The sequence below is a fragment of the Dacryopinax primogenitus genome (genome assembly GCF_000292625.1).
Source record: "Dacryopinax primogenitus strain DJM-731 SS1 chromosome Unknown DACRYscaffold_12, whole genome shotgun sequence".
In the NCBI taxonomy this organism is placed as follows: Eukaryota; Fungi; Basidiomycota; class Dacrymycetes; order Dacrymycetales; family Dacrymycetaceae; genus Dacryopinax; species Dacryopinax primogenitus.
Window position 1 is genome coordinate 937,749 of NW_024467209.1, and position 24,601 is coordinate 962,349.

General features: G+C 49.3%; 8 protein-coding genes across 8 annotated transcripts; 2 read left to right on the top strand and 6 right to left on the bottom strand.

The window, feature by feature from the left end:
- Positions 1-418: 418 nt before the first annotated feature.
- Positions 419-3,096, bottom strand: DACRYDRAFT_23122 (acetolactate synthase). The gene is made up of 5 exons (XM_040773109.1): positions 2,655-3,096; positions 1,600-2,588; positions 1,138-1,550; positions 690-1,088; positions 419-635 (listed from the first exon to the last, which is right to left on the bottom strand). The coding sequence occupies exons 1-5, from the start codon at positions 2,873-2,875 to the stop codon at positions 552-554; spliced, it is 2,106 nt and encodes a 701-aa protein (XP_040627693.1). The 5' UTR covers positions 2,876-3,096; the 3' UTR covers positions 419-551.
- A 341-nt stretch (positions 3,097-3,437) lies between these two features.
- Positions 3,438-5,806, bottom strand: DACRYDRAFT_23124 (calcium:hydrogen antiporter). Its single transcript, XM_040773110.1, has 17 exons — positions 5,676-5,806; positions 5,348-5,598; positions 5,176-5,296; positions 5,103-5,128; positions 4,993-5,050; positions 4,883-4,940; positions 4,824-4,833; positions 4,752-4,773; positions 4,419-4,701; positions 4,326-4,369; positions 4,151-4,275; positions 4,059-4,103; positions 3,960-4,006; positions 3,826-3,912; positions 3,744-3,776; positions 3,655-3,689; positions 3,438-3,596 (listed from the first exon to the last, which is right to left on the bottom strand). Exons 1-17 carry the CDS (start codon positions 5,689-5,691, stop codon positions 3,583-3,585), a joined length of 1,275 nt encoding a protein of 424 aa, XP_040627694.1. The 5' UTR covers positions 5,692-5,806; the 3' UTR covers positions 3,438-3,582.
- Positions 5,807-6,318: 512 nt separating this feature from the next.
- Positions 6,319-6,970, bottom strand: DACRYDRAFT_117199 (uncharacterized protein). Its single transcript, XM_040770337.1, has 2 exons — positions 6,645-6,970; positions 6,319-6,589 (listed from the first exon to the last, which is right to left on the bottom strand). Exons 1-2 carry the CDS (start codon positions 6,927-6,929, stop codon positions 6,548-6,550), a joined length of 327 nt encoding a protein of 108 aa, XP_040627695.1. The 5' UTR covers positions 6,930-6,970; the 3' UTR covers positions 6,319-6,547.
- Positions 6,971-8,373: 1,403 nt separating this feature from the next.
- On the bottom strand, positions 8,374-10,006 carry DACRYDRAFT_23126 (ras-related GTP-binding protein-like protein raga). The gene is made up of 7 exons (XM_040773111.1): positions 9,832-10,006; positions 9,758-9,779; positions 9,670-9,703; positions 9,183-9,615; positions 8,798-9,132; positions 8,618-8,739; positions 8,374-8,565 (listed from the first exon to the last, which is right to left on the bottom strand). The coding sequence occupies exons 1-7, from the start codon at positions 9,862-9,864 to the stop codon at positions 8,489-8,491; spliced, it is 1,056 nt and encodes a 351-aa protein (XP_040627696.1). The 5' UTR covers positions 9,865-10,006; the 3' UTR covers positions 8,374-8,488.
- A 465-nt stretch (positions 10,007-10,471) lies between these two features.
- Positions 10,472-11,283, bottom strand: DACRYDRAFT_23128 (cyclin-dependent kinase regulatory subunit). The gene is made up of 4 exons (XM_040773112.1): positions 11,221-11,283; positions 11,129-11,173; positions 10,928-11,079; positions 10,472-10,875 (listed from the first exon to the last, which is right to left on the bottom strand). The coding sequence occupies exons 1-4, from the start codon at positions 11,250-11,252 to the stop codon at positions 10,742-10,744; spliced, it is 363 nt and encodes a 120-aa protein (XP_040627697.1). The 5' UTR covers positions 11,253-11,283; the 3' UTR covers positions 10,472-10,741.
- A 339-nt stretch (positions 11,284-11,622) lies between these two features.
- On the top strand, positions 11,623-16,075 carry DACRYDRAFT_81013 (SAPS-domain-containing protein). The gene is made up of 17 exons (XM_040776487.1): positions 11,623-11,657; positions 11,718-11,927; positions 11,983-12,184; positions 12,241-12,375; positions 12,426-13,736; positions 13,792-13,973; positions 14,026-14,392; positions 14,448-14,501; positions 14,555-15,015; positions 15,065-15,086; positions 15,137-15,232; positions 15,284-15,341; positions 15,395-15,497; positions 15,555-15,632; positions 15,682-15,809; positions 15,870-15,895; positions 15,947-16,075. Exons 1-9 carry the CDS (start codon positions 11,647-11,649, stop codon positions 14,795-14,797), a joined length of 2,715 nt encoding a protein of 904 aa, XP_040627698.1. The 5' UTR covers positions 11,623-11,646; the 3' UTR covers positions 14,798-15,015; positions 15,065-15,086; positions 15,137-15,232; positions 15,284-15,341; positions 15,395-15,497; positions 15,555-15,632; positions 15,682-15,809; positions 15,870-15,895; positions 15,947-16,075.
- A 3,659-nt stretch (positions 16,076-19,734) lies between these two features.
- On the bottom strand, positions 19,735-21,549 carry DACRYDRAFT_89724 (uncharacterized protein; the record flags this gene model as incomplete). The annotated part of the gene is made up of 8 exons (XM_040776930.1): positions 19,735-19,843; positions 19,890-20,097; positions 20,155-20,344; positions 20,401-20,510; positions 20,561-20,924; positions 20,974-21,233; positions 21,290-21,407; positions 21,463-21,549. 8 exons carry the CDS (start codon positions 21,547-21,549, stop codon positions 19,735-19,737), a joined length of 1,446 nt encoding a protein of 481 aa, XP_040627699.1.
- Positions 21,550-22,170: 621 nt separating this feature from the next.
- Positions 22,171-24,456, top strand: DACRYDRAFT_23131 (ATP synthase F1 beta subunit). The gene is made up of 9 exons (XM_040773113.1): positions 22,171-22,385; positions 22,434-22,997; positions 23,052-23,370; positions 23,419-23,629; positions 23,681-23,749; positions 23,797-23,850; positions 23,903-23,926; positions 23,974-24,117; positions 24,174-24,456. Exons 1-9 carry the CDS (start codon positions 22,211-22,213, stop codon positions 24,237-24,239), a joined length of 1,626 nt encoding a protein of 541 aa, XP_040627700.1. The 5' UTR covers positions 22,171-22,210; the 3' UTR covers positions 24,240-24,456.
- The last annotated feature ends 145 nt before the right edge of the window (positions 24,457-24,601 follow it).

Genomic DNA, 24,601 nt, shown 5'->3' on the forward strand with positions numbered 1-24,601 from the left:
CGCCCTATCGTTCTATATTCACTCGGCACGCGTTCTCACCATCGTGTTACCAACTGACTACCAGTCGGACATCGGACTTTCGAACACCGCTTCAACTATGTCTTCCCTCCGCGGCCCGGCATCTCTTTGTACGGCATCTTTTCTGCCTTAGCCTGGTTGCTGGATCTTGCTGGAATCACGCACATGTTTGTCAATCACGAACATGGTCTCTTACGCTGGCCTTCTGGCGCTGGCATGCCGGTACAACATCCCGGATCTTCGGGAGGGAGATTCCGCCTCGAATGCCTACATAATTCATCGTCCTTGTCCGCACCTTGTACCGGATGTACCGTTCCGGCGTTGCAGCCTTGCTGGAAGACTCATTTCTCACGTCCGCCTTCCTGCGGCCCTTTCGACGCAAATTTTGAGATACATGTAACGAGGTCGCATTGATGCAATTCAACAAAACTCAACGCTGATTATTGTACAAATGTCGTGGCGACACGGGACCCCCTTTCTTTTGTTCCCCTCGCATGAACCAAGAGAAACGAATACAGCCACTATGGAGCCTATCATTTTTTGGATTGGGCGGCCGACGCTGCGGCGCGGAGTTTTGGATGGAGGAGCTGTTCGTGGAGCGCCTTCCCAGCAGGGACCTGATAGGAACCATTAGTTCGCCCACTTTTTCCCGCTTAGATACGTTTGCTCACCATCGGGAAGACATGCTCATTTCTCTCGACAACACATTCAAGCAGCACAGGTTTGCTATTGTCGTATGCCATGAACTCTTTCATTTTCGCAGGTAAGTCTTCCATGCTCGTGCAGCGGATAGCGTGAACGCCCATGGCTTGCGCAAGCTTCACAAAATCCGGGTTGTGCATACGTGTGTGAGAATAGCGTGCATCGTAGAACAGATCCTGCCATTGCAAGACCATACCCTGGAACTCGTTATTAAGCACAAGGACCTTAACACCGATGTTGTATTGCGCAGCAGTGGCCAATTCCATCGCAGTCATGCTGAAAGAGGCATCTCCGTCAATGTCGACGACGACTTTCTCCGGAGCAGCAACTTTGCAACCTATAGCAGCAGGTAAGCCGAAGCCCATAGTCTGTTAGGCCTAGTAAGCTACACATTCCTTTAACCAGGAAACTACTTACACCCAGTCCGCCCGAGGTGATCATGGTCCGAGGATGCCGCCAGCGGTAGAACTGAGCAGCCCACATCTGGTGCTGACCAACGCCGGTACTGATGATGACCTCATCTTTCTTTTCAGCACATTGCCTGTCGAGCTCTTCGATGACCTCCTGCGGTTTCATCGGTTCGCCTCTGGAAGAATCACTCTTCACATACGTGAATGGATACTTGGCTTTCCAAGAGCGAATGTCAGAGAACCATGCGTCGCGAGGAGACGGCGACATGAGAGGGACGAGGTGAGCCAAATTGGCGGTCACATCACCAAGCACGGCAATTGTCGACTGCACAACCTTATTCACGTTCTTGGGCATGATTTCGAAGTGAATGACACCACCCTTGCCTTGGGAGGCGGCCGCACGAGCTGCAGGCGCGAAGGCTGTGGCGTGTCAAAGGGATGACCATGGGAGGGTAGGTAATTCACGTACTACTGAGTGTTCCAGTAACACGATCATCAAATCGGGCTCCGAGGGCAATAATCACATCGGCTTCCTGCATGGCGAGGTTTGCGTACGCACTGCCGTGCATACCTAGCATGTGCAGGCTACGTTCATCGAGTTCATCGAAAGTGCCGAGACCCTGTAACGTGGTTGTCACAGGGATATTGCCATTCTTGGACAGCTTGGCTAGTAGTTCCGGCCCCTCCTTAGAACCAAGCAATCCATGTCCAGCATAAATGAGCGGGCGTTTCGCCTGATTAATCAGGTCAGCGGCCTGCTCGATCAGGGCTAGGTCAGCGGGCGGGGCGAAGGGATTCTCCGGAAGGCCAAGGGAGAGACCTGGAGTGGTGGCCTTGTAGGGAAGGGGAGTGCGCAGAATACCCGCAGTGACATCCTTTGGAAGATCTACCAGGACGGGCCCAGGCCGACCAGAGGTGGCAATCTTGAAAGCCTCGTTAATCCTACGTGGAAGCTCCGCGATGTCCTTGACCATGACGTTCCATTTGGTGCAAGAGCGCGAGATTCCAACAATGTCGGCTTCTTGGAAGGCGTCGCTGCCGATGGCAGATGTGGCCACCTGACCACAGAAGACAACAAGAGGAACACCATCCGAGAGAGCATCTTGCATCGGTGTGACGACATTTGTCGCTCCCGGACCGCTAGTGACGAGAACGACACCAGGCTTGCCGCTTACCCTTGCGTACCCTTCAGCCATGTGACCGGCACCCTGCTCATGGCGTGGAAGAACGAAGTGGAAGTGCGGAGAATTATAGATAGCATCGAAAACCGGGAGGATGGCTCCACCGGGGTAACCAAATACCTGCTTGACGCTATGACGGAGCATCATCTCATGGAATATTTCACCACCCGACAAACCGATGAAAGATTCATCCAGTCCAGCACGATGCGATGTGAGGAGAGGCTCAGGCGCTTGTGGTGAGTGCGGCTGCTGGAATCCTGGCGCAGAGTTAGGATGTCTAACGCAGTTAATAGTCAGATTCCAGTCGAATACATCGGAGAGGTGGTTATAAACCATGACGCACGTCTTGGGAGACGCGTGAGCTCGGCCAGCAGCACTTCTGCTCATGGAGCGCACATGTTCTCTGACTCTGAGTTTGGCATCGAGGGTGCAACCGTGTGAAATGGTTGGCGGGGATGTCGTCGACGACCTTTGACGACAATGGATGGACCACGCCGTCGGCGAAGTTTTTGCGACGGTCCGGAGGGGGATCCCAGCCGATTTAAATGCTTTTGTAAGGGCCATGGCTGATCGAATCGAGTTGGGTAAAGTGGTACTGCGCCCTCGTTGATAAATAGCAGTGATCACGGTGTCCGTTCCTATGAATGAGGGGAGGAGCGAAGGAGTGTAAGAGGATGGGGCACAAAACGGGGATTCCAGGAGCTGGTCAGGGTTCTTGACCGTGGCGTCCGGCTAAACCACCCTGACTCACCCACTCTCTCGGCCGTAGCGCAACTAGTGCTGTCAAAACAGGACCGGAATGAAAAGTACAAAATGCTCGAGTCAAGGAATGCCTAGGCTTTTCATGGGAGAGGAACAGTGCATGCACTCCTTCGGGGCAACATAGTCTTTATATTCCGGGCACGTCCCATTTTCTCATTCTTCGGTGCCGCAACCGATGCAACCATAGCGCTCATTTCGCGGCCGACAATATTTCCACGTTTTGTTTGCGGTCGGGAACGCATAGTTAGATACCCTTGAGATTGCGTCAAACGACGCTGTCGTTCGATGAACTGCATCTGGGCGATTGTGTATGTATTTGGTAGTCAGATATATTTTCCAAGCCGTTCTTCTCCTGGTGGGCGTGCGGAAAGGAATTTCATTCAGGGTTCCTCACACCCGTGCGCGTCTCAACAAGAGACTTCTGGAATAGGGTGTTTGCGACCATTGCTACTAGGTAACGTACTAGGCACAGGTGCAGACGATAAGAGTGATGCATTTTTGGCGAGAAATCAGGAAACCCAGACTGACAAGCGAGCCCCACGTCAACCGATGACTCATGATAGACGTGTGAAGAAGCTTACAGGCTAGCGCGGTGACTGCATAAAGAATTATCAACCTGTGCATCGGGTTAGAGTACTGAAGCAGGCAGGGTACTCAACCAGCGACATACATGAGGCCTTCCATATAATTGCTCTTCCCGTCCCTCACAAGAAGATCAGTGTCACAAATAACTTCGGTCCAAATGTGCTCACTGGATGAGAAGATTCACAAGCAGGACAGAAACAAAAAGAATAATCGTCTCAAAGTCAGCAAAAAATAAGGACAAAGGTTGCCCCACCCTGGAAAGTCATCAGTTTTGGAACCTCATGACAATTTTCACACTAACGCCCAGCCTATGATGACAAGAAGTGGAATAACAAAAGTAGCAATTTGCTGTAATCAAGTTTTCATATCAAAACACTTCATGGATATCGTAGCAACGCACGATGGAACTTCCGATGCTAATGGCAATAACGAGCTCCATTTTAGACTACATGGTATGAGCAGTAATCATTGAATGTGTACATTTAAGTTCACCTTTGTGGCCATCCAAACACTGGTGACGTGCTCAGCAGCGTTGGAAACCAAAGGCAGTAGTACCACTCCGATGAAAGGCTTGGGTATGTGATAGTTCTCAGCAGTTTCTTCAATCGAGGCGACCACTGATGCATATCGATCAGCTTTCGAAGCGACATTTCAAAACAGTGCTCACAAAAGTCTGCACAGAATGAAGTGATTACAGTAACCGCGACGAGACTGGAGACCTTGTCAGTCTTGCTACCGGATATATTCGTTCGAGACATACCACGCTCCGGCTGAAATCATGCTCATGCTCGCGCGCTCATCCTCACCTTCCTGCTGTTTGACTTCATCAAACAATTCCTTGTGGGTCCAGAATTGGAAGAAGAGGTAGGCGAAATAGGTCAACAACAAAAGGATGGCAGTGCCTCGAGAGATGACAAGCAAACCGTCAAGCGGTCGACCGTAGGTGCCAGAAAGACTGTCTCGTTGCCAGACCGTTCGCACAGGGTCAAGAGGATCATCGCCGGTGAACTTGGCAGCATGGTAAGCAGCCGGGATAACCAGGGCTGTATCCAAACCATCAGCTAGTGATGACTTCCAATTACTTCGTTCGTACTGAGGCATGAAAGCGTCATCAACTATGAACCACGACTAAGCGCCCTGTGTTTCCTGAGAAATGTAGGCTTACCGACGTTGACCTACATACAACGAAATTTTAGTATAATATATGTTGAATGAAGGACCCACGTTTGAGCGGCAGTCGCTCCGAAGGTGCCCTCAGCACCGTGCCCGTTCGCTACGCCCTCTGCGCAATCGTTATGGGTCGCATTCGGGTTAAACAAAACGCGTTCACTCACGCGCAAAGAATGACATGCCGAGTACAAGCAACAGATTCGACAAAATAGATCCCAGGAGCTATCACACGGCTTAGTTGAGTGCCCCCTATTCTGATATTTTCGTGGCATACCGAGGTCTGGACAATCCTTAGCTGTCCTGAATAGAAATATGAATATAATTTGAATAGCATGTCGTGTACAAACCATGCAAGAGTGCGTCAATAGCAACAATGATCTCAACCGCATTTCCGAAAGAGGCGTTCAAAAGACCTCCCAGTGTCTGGCCTAACTTGATGGAAAGTTGATTCGTAGCCTCGCCGAGAAGCTGGTTGTCTGTTCAGATGTAATGCGAGGGTCAATGGTATTGCAAGCACACCTTTGCAAGGGGTACGATAGCCATAAAACTCAGAGCGAATCTGGCACCAGCATCCCATTGAGCATAATGGGCCGCCGCGCTGAGAGGCACGAAAATGAGGACAGCATTACTCCAAGAGCTGAACAAGTAGAACCGCAGCGAAGTCGACCAGGACGGTTCGCCGCGACCCTTGAGCACATCCGAAAACGATCGATGTGCTGATGTCCCCACGGACCCATTCGGCAGGAGTGGAGTGCTTTCGCCAACGTCGGCTAAGGAAAAGTTACCAAAAAAGAGTAGTCAATGAGTACGGAGAAGCTGCTTAAGCGGTATAATGAATTGGGTTTACCGTGCGGAACAGCCATGATAAGACGGAAGGAACGTTAGCGAGAGAGTGCTGGCCGAAGCTACAAGAGGCTGATTGTTGGTGTGAGAGGAAGAGAAGTAAAGGAATGGCTGATAGAAACGGGCAAGATACTGTAGTGGTGGGGCTGATCAGTTGAAGGGGACGAACCCGCGCCGCCTTGAGTTCAGCCTCATATGCCGGAGCCGGGGCTCGGAAGTACACTGCGCTTGGCCTTGGGGAAGGCTGGTTGACATCGACTTCTTGAATTGTCTAATATGAACGTAATGATGTGTACGGGGCTCAGGGAAAATCTCTGCCATCAGTTTTGTCATCAAAGGTTTCAGGACGGTCAAGATCCCAATTCGGCCTCGATCCGCCTCCTTTCTCGTGAATTGTGGTGTGTGTTTCTTCTACGCGATTGCCACCGAAGCGCGGAGAACTCCAACCTTTCACAGGTAACCGACGGGCAATTTCGGGTTACTCTGGTTCATCGAACCGAGATCGAAAGTGGTGGGCGTTCCCTGAATGCGCCAGGGGGTGCTGTGAGGGTTGGCGTCGATTCTGCTATGTAAGGTGTTTTATTCCCAGTTCAATGAATTTTAAAATCATTCGCAGGAACTGTGAATTGTAGCATAGAATAGAGGACAGTACCATAATAGCAAGAAAAGACAGTAGGCGTTGACCAGACTCGGGCGAAAACACAAGAACGAAGGCAAGAAAACACGACATGATGAGAGAGGAATTAAGAGGGATAGGAGTCGCGTCGAAAGATCGAAACAATGTCAAAAAACCTGAACAACCTCCAACCGTTTTCTCCGCCCCTCCTTCCGTTGCCATTGTTGCCATTGTCACAGCGTAGAACAGAATTGAATGCCTCAGACCTTCCCACCACCAGTCCAGCACGGGCCAAAGAAGCTCTGAGCGGACGGTTAGTATTCTGAAAATGTTGTGTAGAGATCGAACAGGACGTACGCAGTCAGGCTTGGGTGGTGCGGCTTCTGGCTCGGGAATGGGCTCTGGCTCTGGCTCGGGAATGGGCTCCGGGGCGGCCTCACGCTTCCCACCACCAGTCCAACAAGGACCGAAGAAGCTGCAGTCTGGGTTTGGTGGTGCACGCTCGACGGTGTCACGCTTTCCACTACCAAGCCAGCCGCCGCCGAAGAAACTGTCGGATGAAGGGGGTGCTGCAATGGGTGCGGCAAAGGTGGTCAGAGCGAGGGCCAGGACTGCAAAGGTGGAAACAGCGAAAGACTTCATGGTTGTTGTTTTATTCGAAAAAATGGGCGAGAGTGCGTTTGAAGGGGGGGGGGTCAGTACCGAGGTGTGCGCGAAGATGATGGAGAGGTTGATGGAAAGAGAGAAGCAGTTGGTGGACGCGATGTGTATGAAGGGAGCCGGATGGTAGGATGCGAGACAGAGATATGACCAATGGATGGGATATATCTGTCGTTGGGGAAGAGAGAAGTCGCGGGGGAGGGAAACCCAGGGACACAATGGCCGAACTGATGAGATATTTATAATGTGTAATCATGGCCGGAAGTGGAAGTGGAAATTGCTCCGGCAAAGGCTTGGAAGGGGGCGGCCCACTCGGGGAAGGGGGCGGGGCGAGGGGCAGTCCGGAGCAGCGGGAGCATGTTGTTGCCCTGGGGAGTTTGAAAAAAAAACAGAGCGGTGGGAAAGGGAGGCCGAGCCTGTGGAGTCACAAGGCACACACCGTGAGAGATGGCGCGCCGCAATTTCCCTTATTATTATTACGATCATTTTAGTTCCCCCGCTAATTACATCAGCAGTGAACATGTGGTGAAGGCTAAGTAATAAATTGGTACCATCACGTAGCAGCCCCTCCTCATCGGCCCCTTACTCCCACGCCGCCACCCGATACCCATCGACCAACCGGATCCGCCTCCGCCGTTTTCGTGTTCCGCCTATCCTTGTCGATCTCCGTAAGGCATCTAACGGGGGAAGAAACACAAACAGGGCACTCCAATTTATCAGCACCAAGATATCGTGGGGGTATATCAAATCCGTCCCTTCCATCATCACCCATCATCGAAAAGGAGTTGTCCAAGCAAAAACCGTCGTCATCAGCTGCCGTTCATGTAAGGCAACTGCCGCAAATGCCGTGCCTTATACCAATCTTTCCTTCCTGGATCTCTTCGTCCCGTGCCTTGACATCAAGGTTCAATGCACACGGTACACGTGTATTGCTTGCCAGACCCGCACATGCCTCCGTCCACTGCCGATCGTCGGCATCCCCAACGCCGAGTGCCGCGCTTTTCAGTCTCCGGGAGTCATTATTATAACTCTTGTGCCTGGCCCGAAACTTGGTCTTAGTACCAGCGCCTGCAACGAATAGCTTGAGGTACGCTGCAGAAAGCAACAGGTCTCTGCTCTAGGTTGATGTAATTGGTTAGTGCTACTCACCAACCGGGACTTTTGCGTGGATAGTATAGTGCAATTCAGCTGTTGAGGTGGTTCATGAGGCATCCCTGCTGACTGTCTCAACGAGTTGTCGGGGGTACGCACGAATTTGGGCGATCCACTCGGCAAGAAGTCTGGGACTACGAATTCCCTATCTGGGTTGGGGACGGTACGCTCGCATAGCATGAGGTGAAGGTCGCGTTGCGGAGCTCATGTCCGCAGTCCAACTTATTGCCTGGACCCGATGGCGAGTCCCGACTCCTATTTCGTTCCTGAGCCGACTGGTTGGAACCCGCTTGAATGCATCATCACGTGAGGAGGTATCGCCGTTGGAAATAATACAGAGCATGTAGGATATCACAAAACGACTAGGTATGTGAAAAGCCTGTGAAACACTACCTGCTTCGTCCGGCCTGCAGCGCAATAAAGCGCTCCTTTGCCATCTCGATATTCAATCTCAACGCACCTGGCACTGTCCAGCAAGTGTGGGCAAATAGCAGGTAAATCAATTATGGCGAACTCACAAATATCAGGATCAGCGGCGATGACCAAAATGAATGTATTCACGGTGAGGGGTTCCAGAACGGCAGTGAAATTACTCCATTCTTGTACCCAATTTTGAAAGCTGAAATTCATCTTGCTATTCCTGCTCGCCAAAGCGTATGATGTCAGCCTCCCGCCAGGATGGTCTTCTGTACACGTACAGGAGGGTGTTTTTCCATCGTTTTATAATCTCACTGATTTTCTCAAAACGGTCTGGAGGAAGGACAGGAGTGACACTTGGGTGGCATCTCTCTTTGTTGCTCTGGTCACAACTCTGATCAGGAGGCGTTTGTCGTTCAAAAATCTCCCGGTCATCTTCGTCATCCAAGTCATCTTTAGAGAAATCACCGGCTTCGGTGCTCCAAGCAATGAGAAGCATAGTCTTCTTCTCAAATATGACGGCTTCGATGGCAGAGCATGCTTCCACGAATTCATCGAGATGATTGGTGAGATCTTGAGCGTTTGGAACCAGAGTGTGCACGATACGAGACCAAGCCTGACATACATGAGTTGCGCCCTGCAATAGATTACGAGGAATGGGCTCACACGATAAAGACTCTCATCCCATATAGATGTGCCAAAGACTCGGATGGGCACATCCTCACTGTGGTCTAATAGCTCCTTTTTTTTCCGTAGAAACACGTTCCTTTTGTCAGAGGGCACCAAATCCATTTTATGGATTAGGACGAATATGGATGCATCAGGACTGTATTCTTTGATTGCATTCAGACAGTCGGTGTAGTATCCAAAATCCCGTTCCTTCTCATACTCTTTGGCCGAAATGTCGAAAACGTAAATAAGAAGCTGCACATTGGAGAAGATCTGGTTCTGATCGTGCCGTAGGTAATTCTCCATGAAAGCTTCTTGACCACCGCAATCCCAAAGATTTAACATCAGATCGCTTAGGAATCGATGCTGAGACTGCTCTACTTCGATCGTCGCGCCTAGCTTCTTGGTTGACTCAGCCAGGTGATTTGAGCTGCAATTGCAGTGAGCATTCGGAAGTTCACAAGCTTCACCTGAAGACTCTTACAAGATTACAGAACGCATTGAGGTCTTTCCACTACCTGCCACAAAGTAAGCTGACGGTTCCCGCACTATTTGTAGTAGTCCATGCAGACCAGATTTTCCCATGAGTAGCACCTGTGGTGGATAATTAGCAAGTTGAGCAACATTGGTGCAGCCTGATGCTCGCCTTCTTCTTTGCTCTACCGCCGCGGCCGTCCATTTCGTCCGTCCAAAATCGCGTAATCCAATCGACGGGACTCTGTGTGCTGGAAAGGAAGCCGATTTGATAATGACCCCTGCAGACAAGTGACACTGATGAGTTTTGTGTTGGATACGAGAAACAGAACGGCAATAAAGAGCTGGAGACGGCGCGTGGGGAACCGAAAGATCCGCTGGTGCTCCCGGGCTAGTTATGACAAGTGTATGACTGCTGCCTGTAGGTACGATATGGGCACGCGGTGTTAATAAGCTCGGTTGATGCGGAGGAGGTAAACTAGTGGGCAATTTCACGGTCACAAGATGATGTGCGCAGCATGCGTGCCTTTGATTTTTGTCAGCTCACCATTCCATTAGCTGGAACCGGCCCACCACAAAGGTTCGGGCACGGTCTCGACATAGAAGTACTTTGTTTAATCTTGTGCCTGACATTGATCAGGCCTCAAATCAATCACTTTGACGAGGATTGGTCGCCATGTGTTCGTGTCAGCAGCCACGGTATTCTACAGACTTTGTCTATCTGTCGAGCACATCTCGCATTCCAGTTTCCGTATCATTACGCTTTTGCTCGTGCGATAGCTCGTCCAATGGAAAGACCGACTCCATTCAATATTAAATGAGTTGCCAATGAACAAAGATGGGAGATAGTGAGTGCCATACGCCAGGTTATTGGTTGTTCCCTAGGGCAAAGGATGCGCTCTAGGTGAGCGAGTGTCCATCGGGAAACCGTGCTTCTCCCGGTATTCGAGGGTGTGAACGAAGACATGCAATTCTGTGAGAGCATTGAACGTGGTGCTACAAGTACGGCCAGAAATGTGGTAGAATAGAACAGTGCATGACGAAAAGGGTTGGCGAGGCAGGCCTCAACACATTCATTGGCTTCATTTCCTTCCACCGGCTCTCACTCTTCCAGCGGCCACCCCGCTTGCGAGTGTTGCGGCGCTTGTTGAGACTGTTTGCTGAGGAGGTTGGTAATTCTTTGGTCGACGGAATAACAAAACGTGTGGCTCCGGCGCTGTGAACCATCATGCAGCAATCTTTCGCAACAGTAAGCTCCCGACACATACCATGAACCTCATAGTGCTCCCAACCCAGGCTTTGCGTTATCCCAATGCCTCTCCATTCAGCCTCAGTCAGAAGACGCAGTGTACCTGAACCATCGGCAGCAAAGAACTCTTTCGGAATCATCTTGAGTAATGGCTTTGGAAGTATGACATGTCTTCCAGGTGATGTTATCCAGTGCAATCAGTCACAATCACAGATCATACCGGTATTCGAACTTGTCATCGGAATAACGATCAGAATACCCGATACTAGGGAGGAGGTCAATCATGCTGTGGTGCAATAGTGGCAGTCTTACCGTTCCACATACTCCTCCCATTTGTTCGCCATGTAGATACACTTGCGGGTCACTGGCAGTCACTGGCAAACATTTGTGTAAACGCTGCAAAGCCTTGGCCAATAAAAAGCCTCCGTTGCACGCGTCGTGCGACGCGGTCATAAGTCATGATTAAGCAAAAGCAAAATGACATTATCTTACGAACCCCCCAGACCAGCTGCAGACTGTCGGTCGTCATAAAATGCTACAGTAATAACTTGTATATATGGAAATAATGCACCTGAATTAATGTTGTACATACACATGCACTTTTTCAGGGCCTGTTGAATATCACGTGGAATTAGGTTGTGAGTCACGTGCTCATAGGGTCTGCAATCTCATTTCGAGTCGTGCCCCCTGTTGGCTCATGGGGCTGGCCTGTGGGCCAGTGTGCACTATTTCATCATTATGTATTGGAGGTTAGTTAATCCGAACACGCATCAGTCCCAGATGCTGACTCCCCTTAATAATGCGCATAGGTTTGGCTTTCATAGCACTTCTTCCATTGATACTTTGCTGGAGAAGCCAGATGTCCCAGTAGAAAGTATCCTCGAAGACGAGGATCTCTTGCAAGAGTGCAAGTCACAGAATGCTCGTCTCGTGCAGTACCTGCAGCGCCCTGATGTCCTTCGAACATTGTTTGGTTATGTGACAGGCGATATTGATGTAGAGCCGAGGTCAAGCTACAAGTAAGGTCATCTTGCGATTCCACTGGCTGATTTCACTAAGTTTTGCATATTTTAGATATCCATACCTTGCGGCCGAGGTCCTATGCAGCGACATCTGGTCAATTGTTGAAACGTGCCTTGAACACAGCGACGAATTGTTGACTCCGTTCTGGGACACAGTTCTTTCCAAGACGACAGACGACTTGCTCAGCAACCCCGTCATGCCTGCACGATTCACTAAAATCAACTCTGTCTTTTTGGCGAAGAAACCTGCTGAGGTTAGGATGCCTTCCCATCCTGAATGCGAGACATTTTGCCCATCCTAACCTACTAGATGCTCCAGTTCATAAAGAGCGTGCCCGATGTTGTAACAAAGCTACTCGCCCAGGTGGAGATCCCTGCAGTGGTTGATTTATTGTTTCGAATTGTGAAGTCCGATGGTCAAATTGAAGGGGCTGGAGCTGTCGACGTGCGTATTTCTGCTTGAATGAAAGCGGAGAGCTATTGACCTCCTATAAGTGGTTGTCAACCGAAGGCTTCGTTCCCCTTCTCATGAACCTCCTCTCGCCCTATGAACGTCCTGAGATTCACGTTGCGGTTTCCGAGTTGCTCAAGGACATCATATCTATTTCGTGTCCAGCCCCAGGAAACGTCAGTATGACAGGAGGGATGGACGATGCTGCGCAAGACGTTTCGGTTTCAAACAGACTAGTTCGCGAGCTTGCCGCGGAACGCACCGTCATCAAACTAGTTGGCTTCATGCTCGGCGACACGGAAGATCACGCAAACGGAGAAACATCGCGCCTTTGGAAACAGTCTGATGAACCAGCAGAGTCCTTCTCAAGGAGCAGCAGGGAAGAAAACGCACCTCTTGCACCACCTCCCGAGCGTGCTGCTTCCGCCTTGGTTCACGGCACCAGTGTTGCCATAGAGTTGATCCGGAAGAATCACTCAGATTACTACGAGCCCGTTCTTTTCCACACGCTGCGGAATCGCTTAATAGCCGTTCAGCAACATCAAGCTCTAACTACCCCCAATACTATGGCCTCCCACGTAGGGTCGGAAGACCGTGAAAGTCTGGAGACTGCTCTAGCTTCTCTCGCCGAGGAAGTGGGTATTGTTCATCTTGGTCATCTATTAAATGCAGTTTGCGATCGCTTGGACGAGTTTCAGGCCCTGCTACGCCAACCCCGTACATCGGTGAGTTGCTCTAGGCCCCATATCATTCACAGCTTTGGTTCTGAGTCGTGTCAGACCGCACCTCTGGAAACAACGATGGGCCTGGTTGTGCCATTGACGTTTGAGCGCCTGCGGATCTGTGAGCTCTATGCGGAACTCTACCACACTTCTAACATGGCCTTGTTAAATCGGCTTCCGGGCGACGGGCCGAGCTACGACAGCGAAGGGAGGCTTCTGGGGGGTCTTGCAGGCTTGGGAGAGCTTGCAAGAGTGTCAGCTTCCGGTCCTTCGGACGCCTCCCACAGCGACCGAGATGAAAAAGAAAGCGAGTTACATGCAGCCAGAGAATTGCCAGTGTCTACATCCTCCATGGATACGTCGTCTATCTCAGTAGACGAGGACATGCTTGACGAAGCACTTGAAAATGCCCCTGTCGATAGCGATCTAGCAGAGGCAGCTATCACGGACCCCCCTGTGACTTCGATTCAGCATTCAAGTCCTCGTGGGGTTGACCCCTTCCAGGACCCAGACGATTCAGGCGCACCGCTAGAGCACGACACGGAAGAAACTGATCTGGCGAGGGAACGCGCATGCTCCGGAGATCGTCTTAAGCAGCAATATTTGGAGCTTGGAATCCTCGAGACTCTCCTTGTCAGTCTATTGTCCGGCTCCCATCCGCAATGAATGATTGAACGGGAATGCACAGAGCTTATTCTTCGATTATCCCTGGAATAATTTTCTTCACTTGGTAGTGTACGATGTCGTCCATCAGGTTCTAACAGGTCGTGTAGAGGAAGGTTACAATCGGCTGTTGACCATCCATCTCCTGAAAGACGCTCGTTTGATTGAACGGATTCTCCAATATCAGCCACAGGGTGAACAATCTCAGTGCGTACTGAACCGCCAAGATTTTCCTGTTACATATTGAATCCAAGCCTAGAAGCGAAAACAATGTCAGAGGGGGCTTCAGTGGACATCTCATGCTCTTGGCCGACGACGTTATTCAAGCTTATGACGAATTTTCGAAGTCCATGAAAGTGTGTCTCGACACCGTCGTTCCCCAACCAGAGTGGGACGTCTTTGTTGCTCGACATCGCTTAGCCAAGGAACAAGAGAAGAAAATATTGGGAGGAATACGTCCGGCTGCCGCAAATCGGCGGACCGCACTTTTCTCGGCCCAGGTCGATGAAGTAGGAGGCACAGGCGCCACAACTTCGTCCAATGTGACTTCGCTGGCCCCCCCAACTAGCTCAAACTCTCTGAAAACACCTCCGCTTTCAAGCTCCAGACAGGTGACTGCTTTTGATGTCAGTTGAACGCATCATCCCCGCATTTCACAGAGGTGCTAAGTTTCGAATGCAGCAGGACGAGCGCGACTCTGTGCTCGTGGCCTCTCCGGACGAGGAAGATGATGATGTGCGTGCCGACGCTTCAGCCATGATGTTTTCTGACAGGTGATAATCCTTCAGGAGTGGGGCTCATTCGCCAGTACCACCCAAGGGGACGCGATTCTCTCTTTCGATGAAGAAGAGGAAGATACATTGGCCTTCACGCCTGCCCCGTCCATATCAGAGCGTGTGTTGACAATAGCTGACTTGAATAGCTCGTTCCATGCAGATATTGAAGCCAAGGGCTCCACGGCAATCTTTGAACAATGGCCGCCGGACAATGAAGCAGAAGAGGGAATGGGAGACATAATGAATGGTCAATAGTCCACCTCTTGTATTTCTTCTTAGGCAACCCGCGCAAACCATAAACATAATTGACCTTTAATGTAAGGTTCGTGGTCTTTATGGCACGAACGTATAACCTCCATCCCGGTGGATCGCGGTCAAACTGAGCTCAGCCAAGGTCTTAGACCCATCAGCAAGTTCCAAACCAGCGGTGATAGCGTCTCCAGGAAGCACGGGACCGACTCCAGATGGCGTGCCTTCTCAGGAGGTCAAAAAGGACTAGAAAAGAAGATGTGGTCCACGAACCAGTCAACAAGACATCTCCCTCCTATAGATCATTAGCAATGAAGGAAGACCAAGTTGTCTCGACAGGCGTACCTCCAATGTCATTATCGAGGAGACATGCTCAATCAGCCGGGGGATACGAAACATCATATCGGCCGTCGTCCCGTCTTGTTTTGTTTCACCATTGAGCTGAATCCGCTCTCAGGCACAATACTGTTTCCGGTACATAGGGCAACTTGCCTTGAGCCAGAGGCGCAGATTGTGCGCATCTGACACTTGTTCAGCTGGGATAAAATCGCTAACCCCATATAGTCAGAGCCAATCACATAGACTCAAATTGACAGGACCAACCTGATCGGTGTGAATGTGTCGAAGCCTTTGGCAGCTGACCACGGCAGTCCCTTCTTCTTAACCTGATCCTGCATGTTTCGAGCCGTCATGTCAATCGCCAGCGCTGACCCTCTGTAAGCACAAATTCTCATATCTAAGTAGCCGCAGTCCGAGGACATACCGTAACCAGCAACGTGCGACATGGCATGCTGACTAGATATGTTGCGACCTCCCTCGCCAATGACCACACCAAGTTCGACTGGAAGAAAACGTTCAACTGATGGTTGACACAAGTACCGGACTCATACCTTCGTGGTGGACAATTGTACCCTTTGGAATCTCGACATTACCGCCGCTTAGTACGTAACTAGTGGTTGGCTTAAGAAAGAAGAAAGGCTCCTTGGGTACTTGGTTCGAAAGCTCTTTCACATGTTCACTACCCCAAACCCAACCACTTTAGTTATTCCATTGAGAATGAAAGGTGCGACTACTCAACAGGTAGTTCCTGCCAATTGCAAGAATCTTTGGAGGACGTCATCAGGTTGACGTGCTCAGCAGAAACAGGGAACTTGCCTTCTTCCCGGAGCGCAAGAAGTTCGCCGCCATGATGAAACAATGACTTGCTCAGGGCCTTTGGCAGTTTATATCTTGTATATGCGGCAGAAGATCGGAAATATACCGGGGAGAGAACCTGTCGAGCCGGTGTATTTCCGATCTATGGTCCAGGGATAGGCAATATTAATTACCTTCAGGGGTGGTGTGAGCAGAGCTCATGTGGCTGATTCCCCCCAAGCAGCACAATAGAACTGTGATGTAGATCTCAAGTTTCACACCCAAGTGTCATATGTTTCTAATGATAAAATCTGACATTCAAGCTCTGTACTTGCTAGTAGTCATCTTACTATAGTCACTGTAGTCAGCAGAGTAGAGTGTTTCTGACAGAATCAGATTACTTCTTTATCATGTGAAAGATCTTACCTGATCTGGCCTTACAGTCACATCAAGATCTATGCCATGGCTCCCCTTGTCAGGACTTTTTGCAGCCCTCCCATTAGGTCAAACAGAGAATTGATGGCTCTGACTGATGCACAGCCTCAACACAGCCTCAACATGTTAAAAGATAATGATTTCTTGCATTGTGATTTACTTCAAATATGCAAATTCTATGTTAATGGAAGAGTAGATTTCATTATGTGAGCAGAGCTCATATGGCCAATTCCCCAAATGGCACAACAGTACCATATATTAAGTTTCACAAGTGTCATATATTTCTAATGAAAGAATCGGAATTACTGCATTTTTTATTAGATGATACAACTTAATAAAATAAGAATAAGAATAAAAATAAAAATAAGAATAAGAATAAGAATCATAATAAGAAGGGATTAATAATAAATTGCAGGTGTTGGCCTGCTGTACATGATTAGAATCCCTGTTCACCCTGGAACCAATAGACTTGCACCCTGTCCACAAGGTGGTGGGTGAGTATGAACACCAAGAATAGACATAATGATTCTGCAGCAGTGTAACTCAATCATGCCTACCAAAATTGCAAATGATTTACACTGGAGACAGTGCAAATGATGTGTCTGGTTGGTAGAAGGGTCTTGAGAAAAGCAATTCAGGTCATTGTCAAGGTGCAGAAGTTTCAATATCTCGATGCAGTCATTGCCCCCCACCCCCCCTGGTGAGACTCATAGGAGGAGCCCCCAGAACTTACCTGGACTCCTGGGTTCTGGGAAGCAGCTATATATAAGCAGGGATTGTACCTCAGAGCTCTGAGAAAACCTTAGTCAATATAACAGAACATAAGCCCTGCTTTCTTGCTACCTTCCAGTGACCTATTTTGGGACCCCCTTGGAACTCCCCAATAATCCAACTGGGTCTGGTCCTTGGCTATCAGCTAGTCACTAGTTAGGGCTGCTTCTAACCAGTAACTCCACCTATTGGAAAACATCCTGTTGGACAGAAACACATGCATGCAGAATGGAAACAACTCTGAGAAGCTAGAAAGGTCTGTGACAACCCTCTTCCTGTGAAGGTTTTACCAGCATGCAGAAGCTTCCTAGATTTTGTGTGCATAGGCATGAAATGGCTGATATGATATACTGGGATAATGATGCATTCTCCTCAGGATGTGACCTGTACAGCCCCTGTTTTGGCCCAGCAACAGAGTTCAGTCACCTGCTAGACCTCAAATGTCCATTCATCATTAGACATATTATTTTGTATGTACATGTTAATAACATTGCACAAATAAATGTCTCTGAGCAATTCATAGATACTATTTGGTATCATATCCATTTTGGATATATGCAGCTATGCACCAGGGCATGGGATGAGACAACTTTTTGATGTAATCCCTTGTAATTTCATTCCACTTCTCTAATGGTGCCTCGCCCCACACTTCTTCAACTATTGTTGGTGCTGAGACACATTTCCAAAGCTTGATCTTGAGGTACTGCCATAGTGGTGAGTCCATAAGGTAGATTTTATGTGCACTGAGCCATTGCATGACACCAGGAGCCTTGCTCTTTTTGTCATTGCTATGTTGATAAATATAATTGGTTGTTATGAGATATCCCTGGTCCACTGCATTGGCATATTTCATCCAGTTGACCTTTCCTTTGAAGGTTGCAGCCATCCCACTCCATCCACCTTCACCCAAAGGAACCCCAAATACTGATGCTGTACAGACTCATCTGAGAACCCCCACTTGGTTTCAATCCTCCACAGTCCAGTTCTCCTGTTCCAATGCACATTCCAACTGTCCCTTGTGCAATTCTCTCATCAAGAAAAGGCTTCCCTGGGGCTGCTCAACCCACAAGACCAGGCCTCATAAGTGTCTGGTGTATTGTGGTATGCTGAGTTGCTGGTTACAGTCTGTATTGACAAAAATACCACTGTCAAAGCCTTGGATTGCTTGAGCCACAGAGAGTGGACTAACTATCTTCTAGTAGTGGCATTCATTATATTGGTAGATGCATTATGACAGCAGCAGGTTCATTTGATGGCTCTGTCTTTACATGATGGTGATCAGTTATTGTGCACAACTGGTGTGATGTCAACATAATCAACAAAATGCCTGCCATATGCCCTTACTTTCTTGCTTGGCAAGATTGAGGCTTGTGTGATGTAAAGCCCAAGCCATGCCTGCATTCCAAAGTGAATAAACTGGTGTTGCTTTGTGAATACAGTGTGTGCTTCTTTTGAGGAGGAGGGATATCATCGGCAGCAGATCAGATAACCATGTCAAATTTCAATAACAGTTGACAAGCAAACACTTGAGAAACAGGCAATACAAGGTGTATGAGCAGAGTGATGGAGCATGTGTCTGACCCTGGTCATTATTTTTGCTCATCACTGTATATCAATGTAGAATTGCTGGAGACTACCCAGACAACTGTGCTGAATAGCCATTTGCATGTAACCTCAGCTGGCAGCTATTCCTGAGGTTGAGGTATCATGGCAGGTTCTCTTGTCAGGGGATATTTTCATCCCTTTTTTCACCTATTCCTAATTTTGATTCCCCTGACTGGAGGGAAGCAGCATGCCCCAGCCATTCCTGCACTGGTGCATCATCCTTGACACAACTTTGATTAAGAGCTCTTTCATATGATACTGAAGAAATTTGATCCTGTCAGAAACTCTCTATTTTGCTGACTACAGTGACTATAGTAAGCTGACTAATAATAAGCACAGAGCTTGAATGTCAGATTTTATCATTAGAAACATATGACACTTGGGTGTGAAACTTGAGATCTATGTTACAATACTATTCATTGTGCTGCTGCTCAGGGGAAATTGGCCAAGCCAGCTCTGCTTGCACCACCCCCAAAATACTCAGAAGTACTGGACTACAGTGACTTCATAATGTGATTTATGGATCAATCCTGGACACTGGCCAAGGCCATGTGGATGGATCACTAGACAATTCCAAGCCATGCTTTTGCTTCCTGTTTGCTTCCATCCTGGAGCAGTATATAGACTCACTCCCTCCCCTCATACCTTTCTTTTAGATCTGATCTCTTTGAGAACCTGCAGCAATTTAAGCACCATTCTAGTCATTAGTTCTCAATACCACAACCACTAGATTTTCACCATGATGCTTGATCACTGTTATCTCTGTTTATATTCAGTTCCGGTATGCCTGTCATTCATTTTTCATATCCTTTCATACTGTACTTCTTCCTACTTGCATATTTCCATGCCCCTTCCTGTTTTTCTAAAACAATAGACAATCATCGTTTGTGTTTAGGTTTATGAGCAGCTTTTCTGATCAAATAATACATTCTGGGATACGAGTGAAAGCACATGAATGTGAAGCATAGAGATCGTTCACACGCATACAAGTACAGAGCTCACCCTTCAACCCATTCTATAGAGCCTAAAATAGCTATGCGGCCTTCTACACTCGCGGCAGATGGTGCAAGGACCGTCATTGTCCTTTGGTCTTGATCTATTGCGGTTCTGTATGACGATTAGAGCCTGCTCATCAAACGCACGTTATTCTCACATAACGAGAAACCCTGCAACACTGCACTCCAAAAGCTGACTGAGGTCGTTCTGGACAACCGACAATGCGGAAGGACCAAGGAGGGCGAGCACCCCGTTTAGTAGGCGAGACTGGTGCATCGGGGAAGACGGGTCCACTACAATGGGCTGGGTGGTCGAGATCGCACGTGGGGCTCCAATCGGAAGAGCTGACGACGGGGCCAGGCTCTCTATGCACAGACCGACTCAATCATGAACTCCAGGGGATCAGACTGACACAGTCGTACCTTCGCCGATGCGATATATGTGGAGACCGTCAAAACTGACCACTGAGGATGTGGGTGCGAGAGTGGCTTCGGGGTCGAAGTCACTATCCTCCTCTCTCTCTCCTCGAAGTGCGTGACGAGCACCGTAGAAGTAACCTCGAAGCTGACGTGCAACTGATCGACGACGACAGGCAGCGTCGATATCGACAACCTGTAGTGAGGCATCAGCGGGAGTGTAGCTCCTTTCCAAGCAAATGCAATGCGCACCCCTCCGGAGCGGGGAACTTTAACGACGGAAACGCCATGCCTGCTATCCGCAAATCTCTTCTGCATTTCCACAGTCAATTTTTCGTTCCCCATCACGATAATTGTATTAACTAGGAAGTAGATTCAGTGCAAAGTTAACTAGAGGAAAAAAAACAACTACCACGAAACAATTCGACACATGCCCCTATCAGTGCGTACTTCTCGATGCTTTGACCAGGAGATTGGTTGGGATTCGCGAATGCGGCCGGAGTATCTATGAAGATGCCAGAAGCGGAAAATTCAGGATAGTCCTGATAATGCTGGTCTACTTTCGCCCCAAGCGCAGAAATGAGTCGTCGCATATAGTCCAGGTTATGTTTCGGGTCGATGTGGCCGAACCAGAAGACCAGGGGTAAAAGGCCCGCGAACGACAAGGAGCCAGGAGCTGAAGTGGCGGTCGTGCCGAAAGGGTTATCAGCTGAAGTGACAACAACCGGGGAGGTGAAGTGAGATGCAGACAAAGTTCCTGGCACAGTCCAAGCGCCCTGGAATGTAATGATCAAAATTCAGCCAATATTCAGCCTCTCCACTTACATCCAACGGATCGAGGTTGATGATTAACGGCGACCAACTCTGCCCAGCACGGAGAGCATAATTCAACAGGATCTTGCAAAGTGTTGTTTTGCCACTATTTTCTGCCCCAAGCATGAGAACGCGTGGGGCCTGGGTTTGGTTCCCGATGCCATGTCGACGAGCGATGGATGATCGCACGCGCATTTGCTCTGAAGCAATATGACAGTTCAGATAGGAGACCATCGGAGTTTCTTCAGCTACATATTCAGTGGAGGCATGCCCTGTAACGTACACAGGGCGTCAGGCTCAGGTGCAGGTGACGACCTAACAAAAACACTCATCTCCAAAGTACATCCATGCCAAGTAAACACGGCGCCCTTATATTCGGACGCGAAAGTATAGGTTCGTTCTTGTGGGAGCTCAGCACCATATAGTTCAGCACGACCAGTAAGAAGCTGGGGGCAGGTGTTTAGGGGGGCGGGGGGGCAGATGAAGGATGTTGTAGCGCACCTTCAGCGAAAGAGTCTCACCAGGATCTAACTCGAATCGGAACTCGTTCTGCGGACTAAGAGCAAATTCTCTGCTTTCTGGCGCCATGATTACGAGTGCGTGGGTCCCTGTACGTCTTAACAGAGCCAATATCACTATCCAGTCAAGTGCGGCGAATGACCACTGCGCGCGAGAAAGATGTGACAGTCAATATTGAAATGTGAAAGTGAAGCAGTTCTACTTCGTGCGAAAAGTCAGCTTGCCGGTAGCAGGACGTCAACAAGATACTGGCAGCCGTCCGGCGCTGAATGTTTAAGACGTCATTAGCCTTATCTTAGTTTTTGACTCAGTTTTTGGCAGTGCGTTTGAAAACCAGAACACTCCCGTCAGATAAGGTATACGTTTCCTTGAATAACAAGTCTACGGGTATTGCAAGCAGACTCTTTAATGATCCCTAATATTTATTATTTAAAGAAAGCATACATGAATGAATGTTATTACTAAACTCTAAACAGGCAGGTATTTCCATGACTTGACTGCATGTCAATCAACTGAACTTCGGTATGCACCTTGCTACATATTACTTGAATCTCTCCATGGACTTCGGAGTTCTAGGAGACGGACAACTCGGAGCCGACGAGGGGGTTCTATGGGCCTGCCCTGAATAAGCATCATCTGTTTCCGTCTTTCGTTCTGAAGCCCGTATTTCCCCGCTGCCCTTCCTTCCAACCACCTTTGCTCTCCTCCAACCCATTTCCCAACTGGTAGCATGCTGTCGCGCACCAGGCCGTTCTCTCGCCTGCAGCGCTCTGCGTTGCAGGTGAAGAAGGCCAACAACCTCTTTTTTTCCACAGTGGTTGCCGGCTCTAGGCTATCGGCTCCTGGGAAGGTCGTTCAAACTACCGCTGTGCGCGGTATTCTCCCTGCTACACAAAACAATTCGGGTGCGCCTCTGTGTTCACCTTAGCCAGCATCGGTTTACCATTGCACAGCCCGCTCTTATGCCACTGAGGCCAAAGCCCAGATCGGAGTGGTGAAGGCTGTGATAGGACCAGTCGTCGATGTGCAATTCGAGACCGAAGACTTGCCTTCGATTCTCAACGCCCTTGAAGTTCAAGACTTCGCCGGTGGTCGCCTGGTCCTAGAGGTTGCATCGCACCTCGGAGAAAACTCAGTTCGCACCATTGCCATGGATGGTACCGAAGGTTTGGTTCGTGGTCAGAAAGTTGCTGATACCGGCGCCCCGATTCGAATTCCCGTTGGCAAGGGAACCCTCGGCCGCATCATGAACGTCATTGGGGAACCAATTGATGAACGTGGTCCCATCAAGGGTGACAGGTTGAATCCCATCCACTCTGAGCCCCCGGCATTTGTCGATCAGTCGACCACCGCTGAAGTCCTTGAGACTGGAATCAAAGTTGTAGACCTCCTTGCTCCTTACGCTCGCGGCGGGAAAATCGGCTTATTCGGTGGCGCTGGTGTAGGAAAGACGGTGCTTATCCAGGAGCTGATCAACAACGTGGCCAAAGCACATGGTGGTTTTTCCATCTTCTGTGGTCAGTGACCTCTCCATATCCCTTCATCCACTTCTCAGTTATGCCATCCATTAGGTGTGGGCGAGCGCACTCGCGAAGGAAATGATCTCTATCATGAAATGATAGAAACTGGTGTCATTCAGCTAGAGGGCGAGTCCAAAGTTGCACTGGTTTTCGGTCAAATGAATGAGCCTCCTGGCGCACGTGCCCGTGTTGCCCTTACTGGGCTCACAATTGCGGAGTACTTCCGTGATGAGGAAGGGCAAGATGTCTTGCTCTTCATTGACAATATCTTCCGGTTCACCCAGGCTGGTTCTGAGGTGTCAGCCCTGCTCGGTCGTATCCCGTCTGCTGTAGGATATCAGCCGACTCTCTCCACAGACATGGGTGGCATGTACGTGCTTTGTCCCCTTGGTCGCTTGCAATCTAACACGCGATGAAGGCAAGAGCGCATTACTACGACAAAGAAGGGTTCCATCACATCTGTGCAGGCCGTCTACGTACCTGCCGACGATTTGACCGATCCTGCGCCTGCTACGACGTTCGCCCATCTTGACGCTACCACCGTGTTGTCCCGTGCAATCTCTGAGCTGGGTATCTACCCTGCTGTGGACCCCCTGGACTCGAAATCTCGTATGTTGGACCCTCGTATTGTGCGTTACATGATCGTCCTACCGCAATGTGTTGACGTGGCATCATTTTAGGTTGGTCAAGAACACTACGAAATTGCCACCGCCACCCAAAAGATCCTACAGGACTACAAGTCCCTCCAGGCATGTAGCAACTCTGACTTCTTCGCCAGTCGTTGACACTTGCAAAGGATATTATTGCCATCCTGGGGATGGATGAGCTGTCCGAGGAAGACAAACTTACGGTCAGTAATTTGTTTGTATGCATGGGCGCATCTGTTTTGACACGTTTCCAAGGTGGAACGGGCCCGGAAAATTCAGGTAATGACCGTCACAGGCCTTGAAGCAGTATTAACATCCGACCACAGCGATTCATGTCACAGCCTTTCCAGGTTGCCCAAGTCTTCACCGGCATCGAAGGCAAGCTTGTGTCTCTCAAAGACACTGTCCGTTCCTTCAAAGAAATCCTCAGCGGCATGCATGACTCCCTACCAGAGTCTGCTTTCTACATGGTCAGTATTTAGCAAGAGAAACAACTCAGTTAGCTTTTACTTACATGGACGCATAGGCTGGAACTATCGAAGACGTCAAAGCTAAGGCTGAACAGCTCGCTAAACAGATGGGCTCCAGCTAAACAACAAACGTCTGTATCTACAAATGAGGTCCCTCTAATATATTCTGTGGCCTGAAGACCAAAGCTGGGCAACCCCTTCCTCCGGGCCGTTCAGGAGATCCAGAGGAGCATGTCAATGACGTGCCAGTGTCAAGTCGTTATGCAATATGAGGTGACATAGGACAGTTACCCTACAGAGAGTCTGGTTCATTTGGTGTACTGCGCCCGCACTGCAGGCCCACCTCTCAATCGGCGTGCACCACTCTATTCACGCTGCACTTAGTTTATTCGTGGCTGTGCTCATTCACCTTCGGGTATGAAAATCACATGACCAGAATATTGCATCGAGTGGCTGTGTGCTATTTTTATATATAGTTTGACTA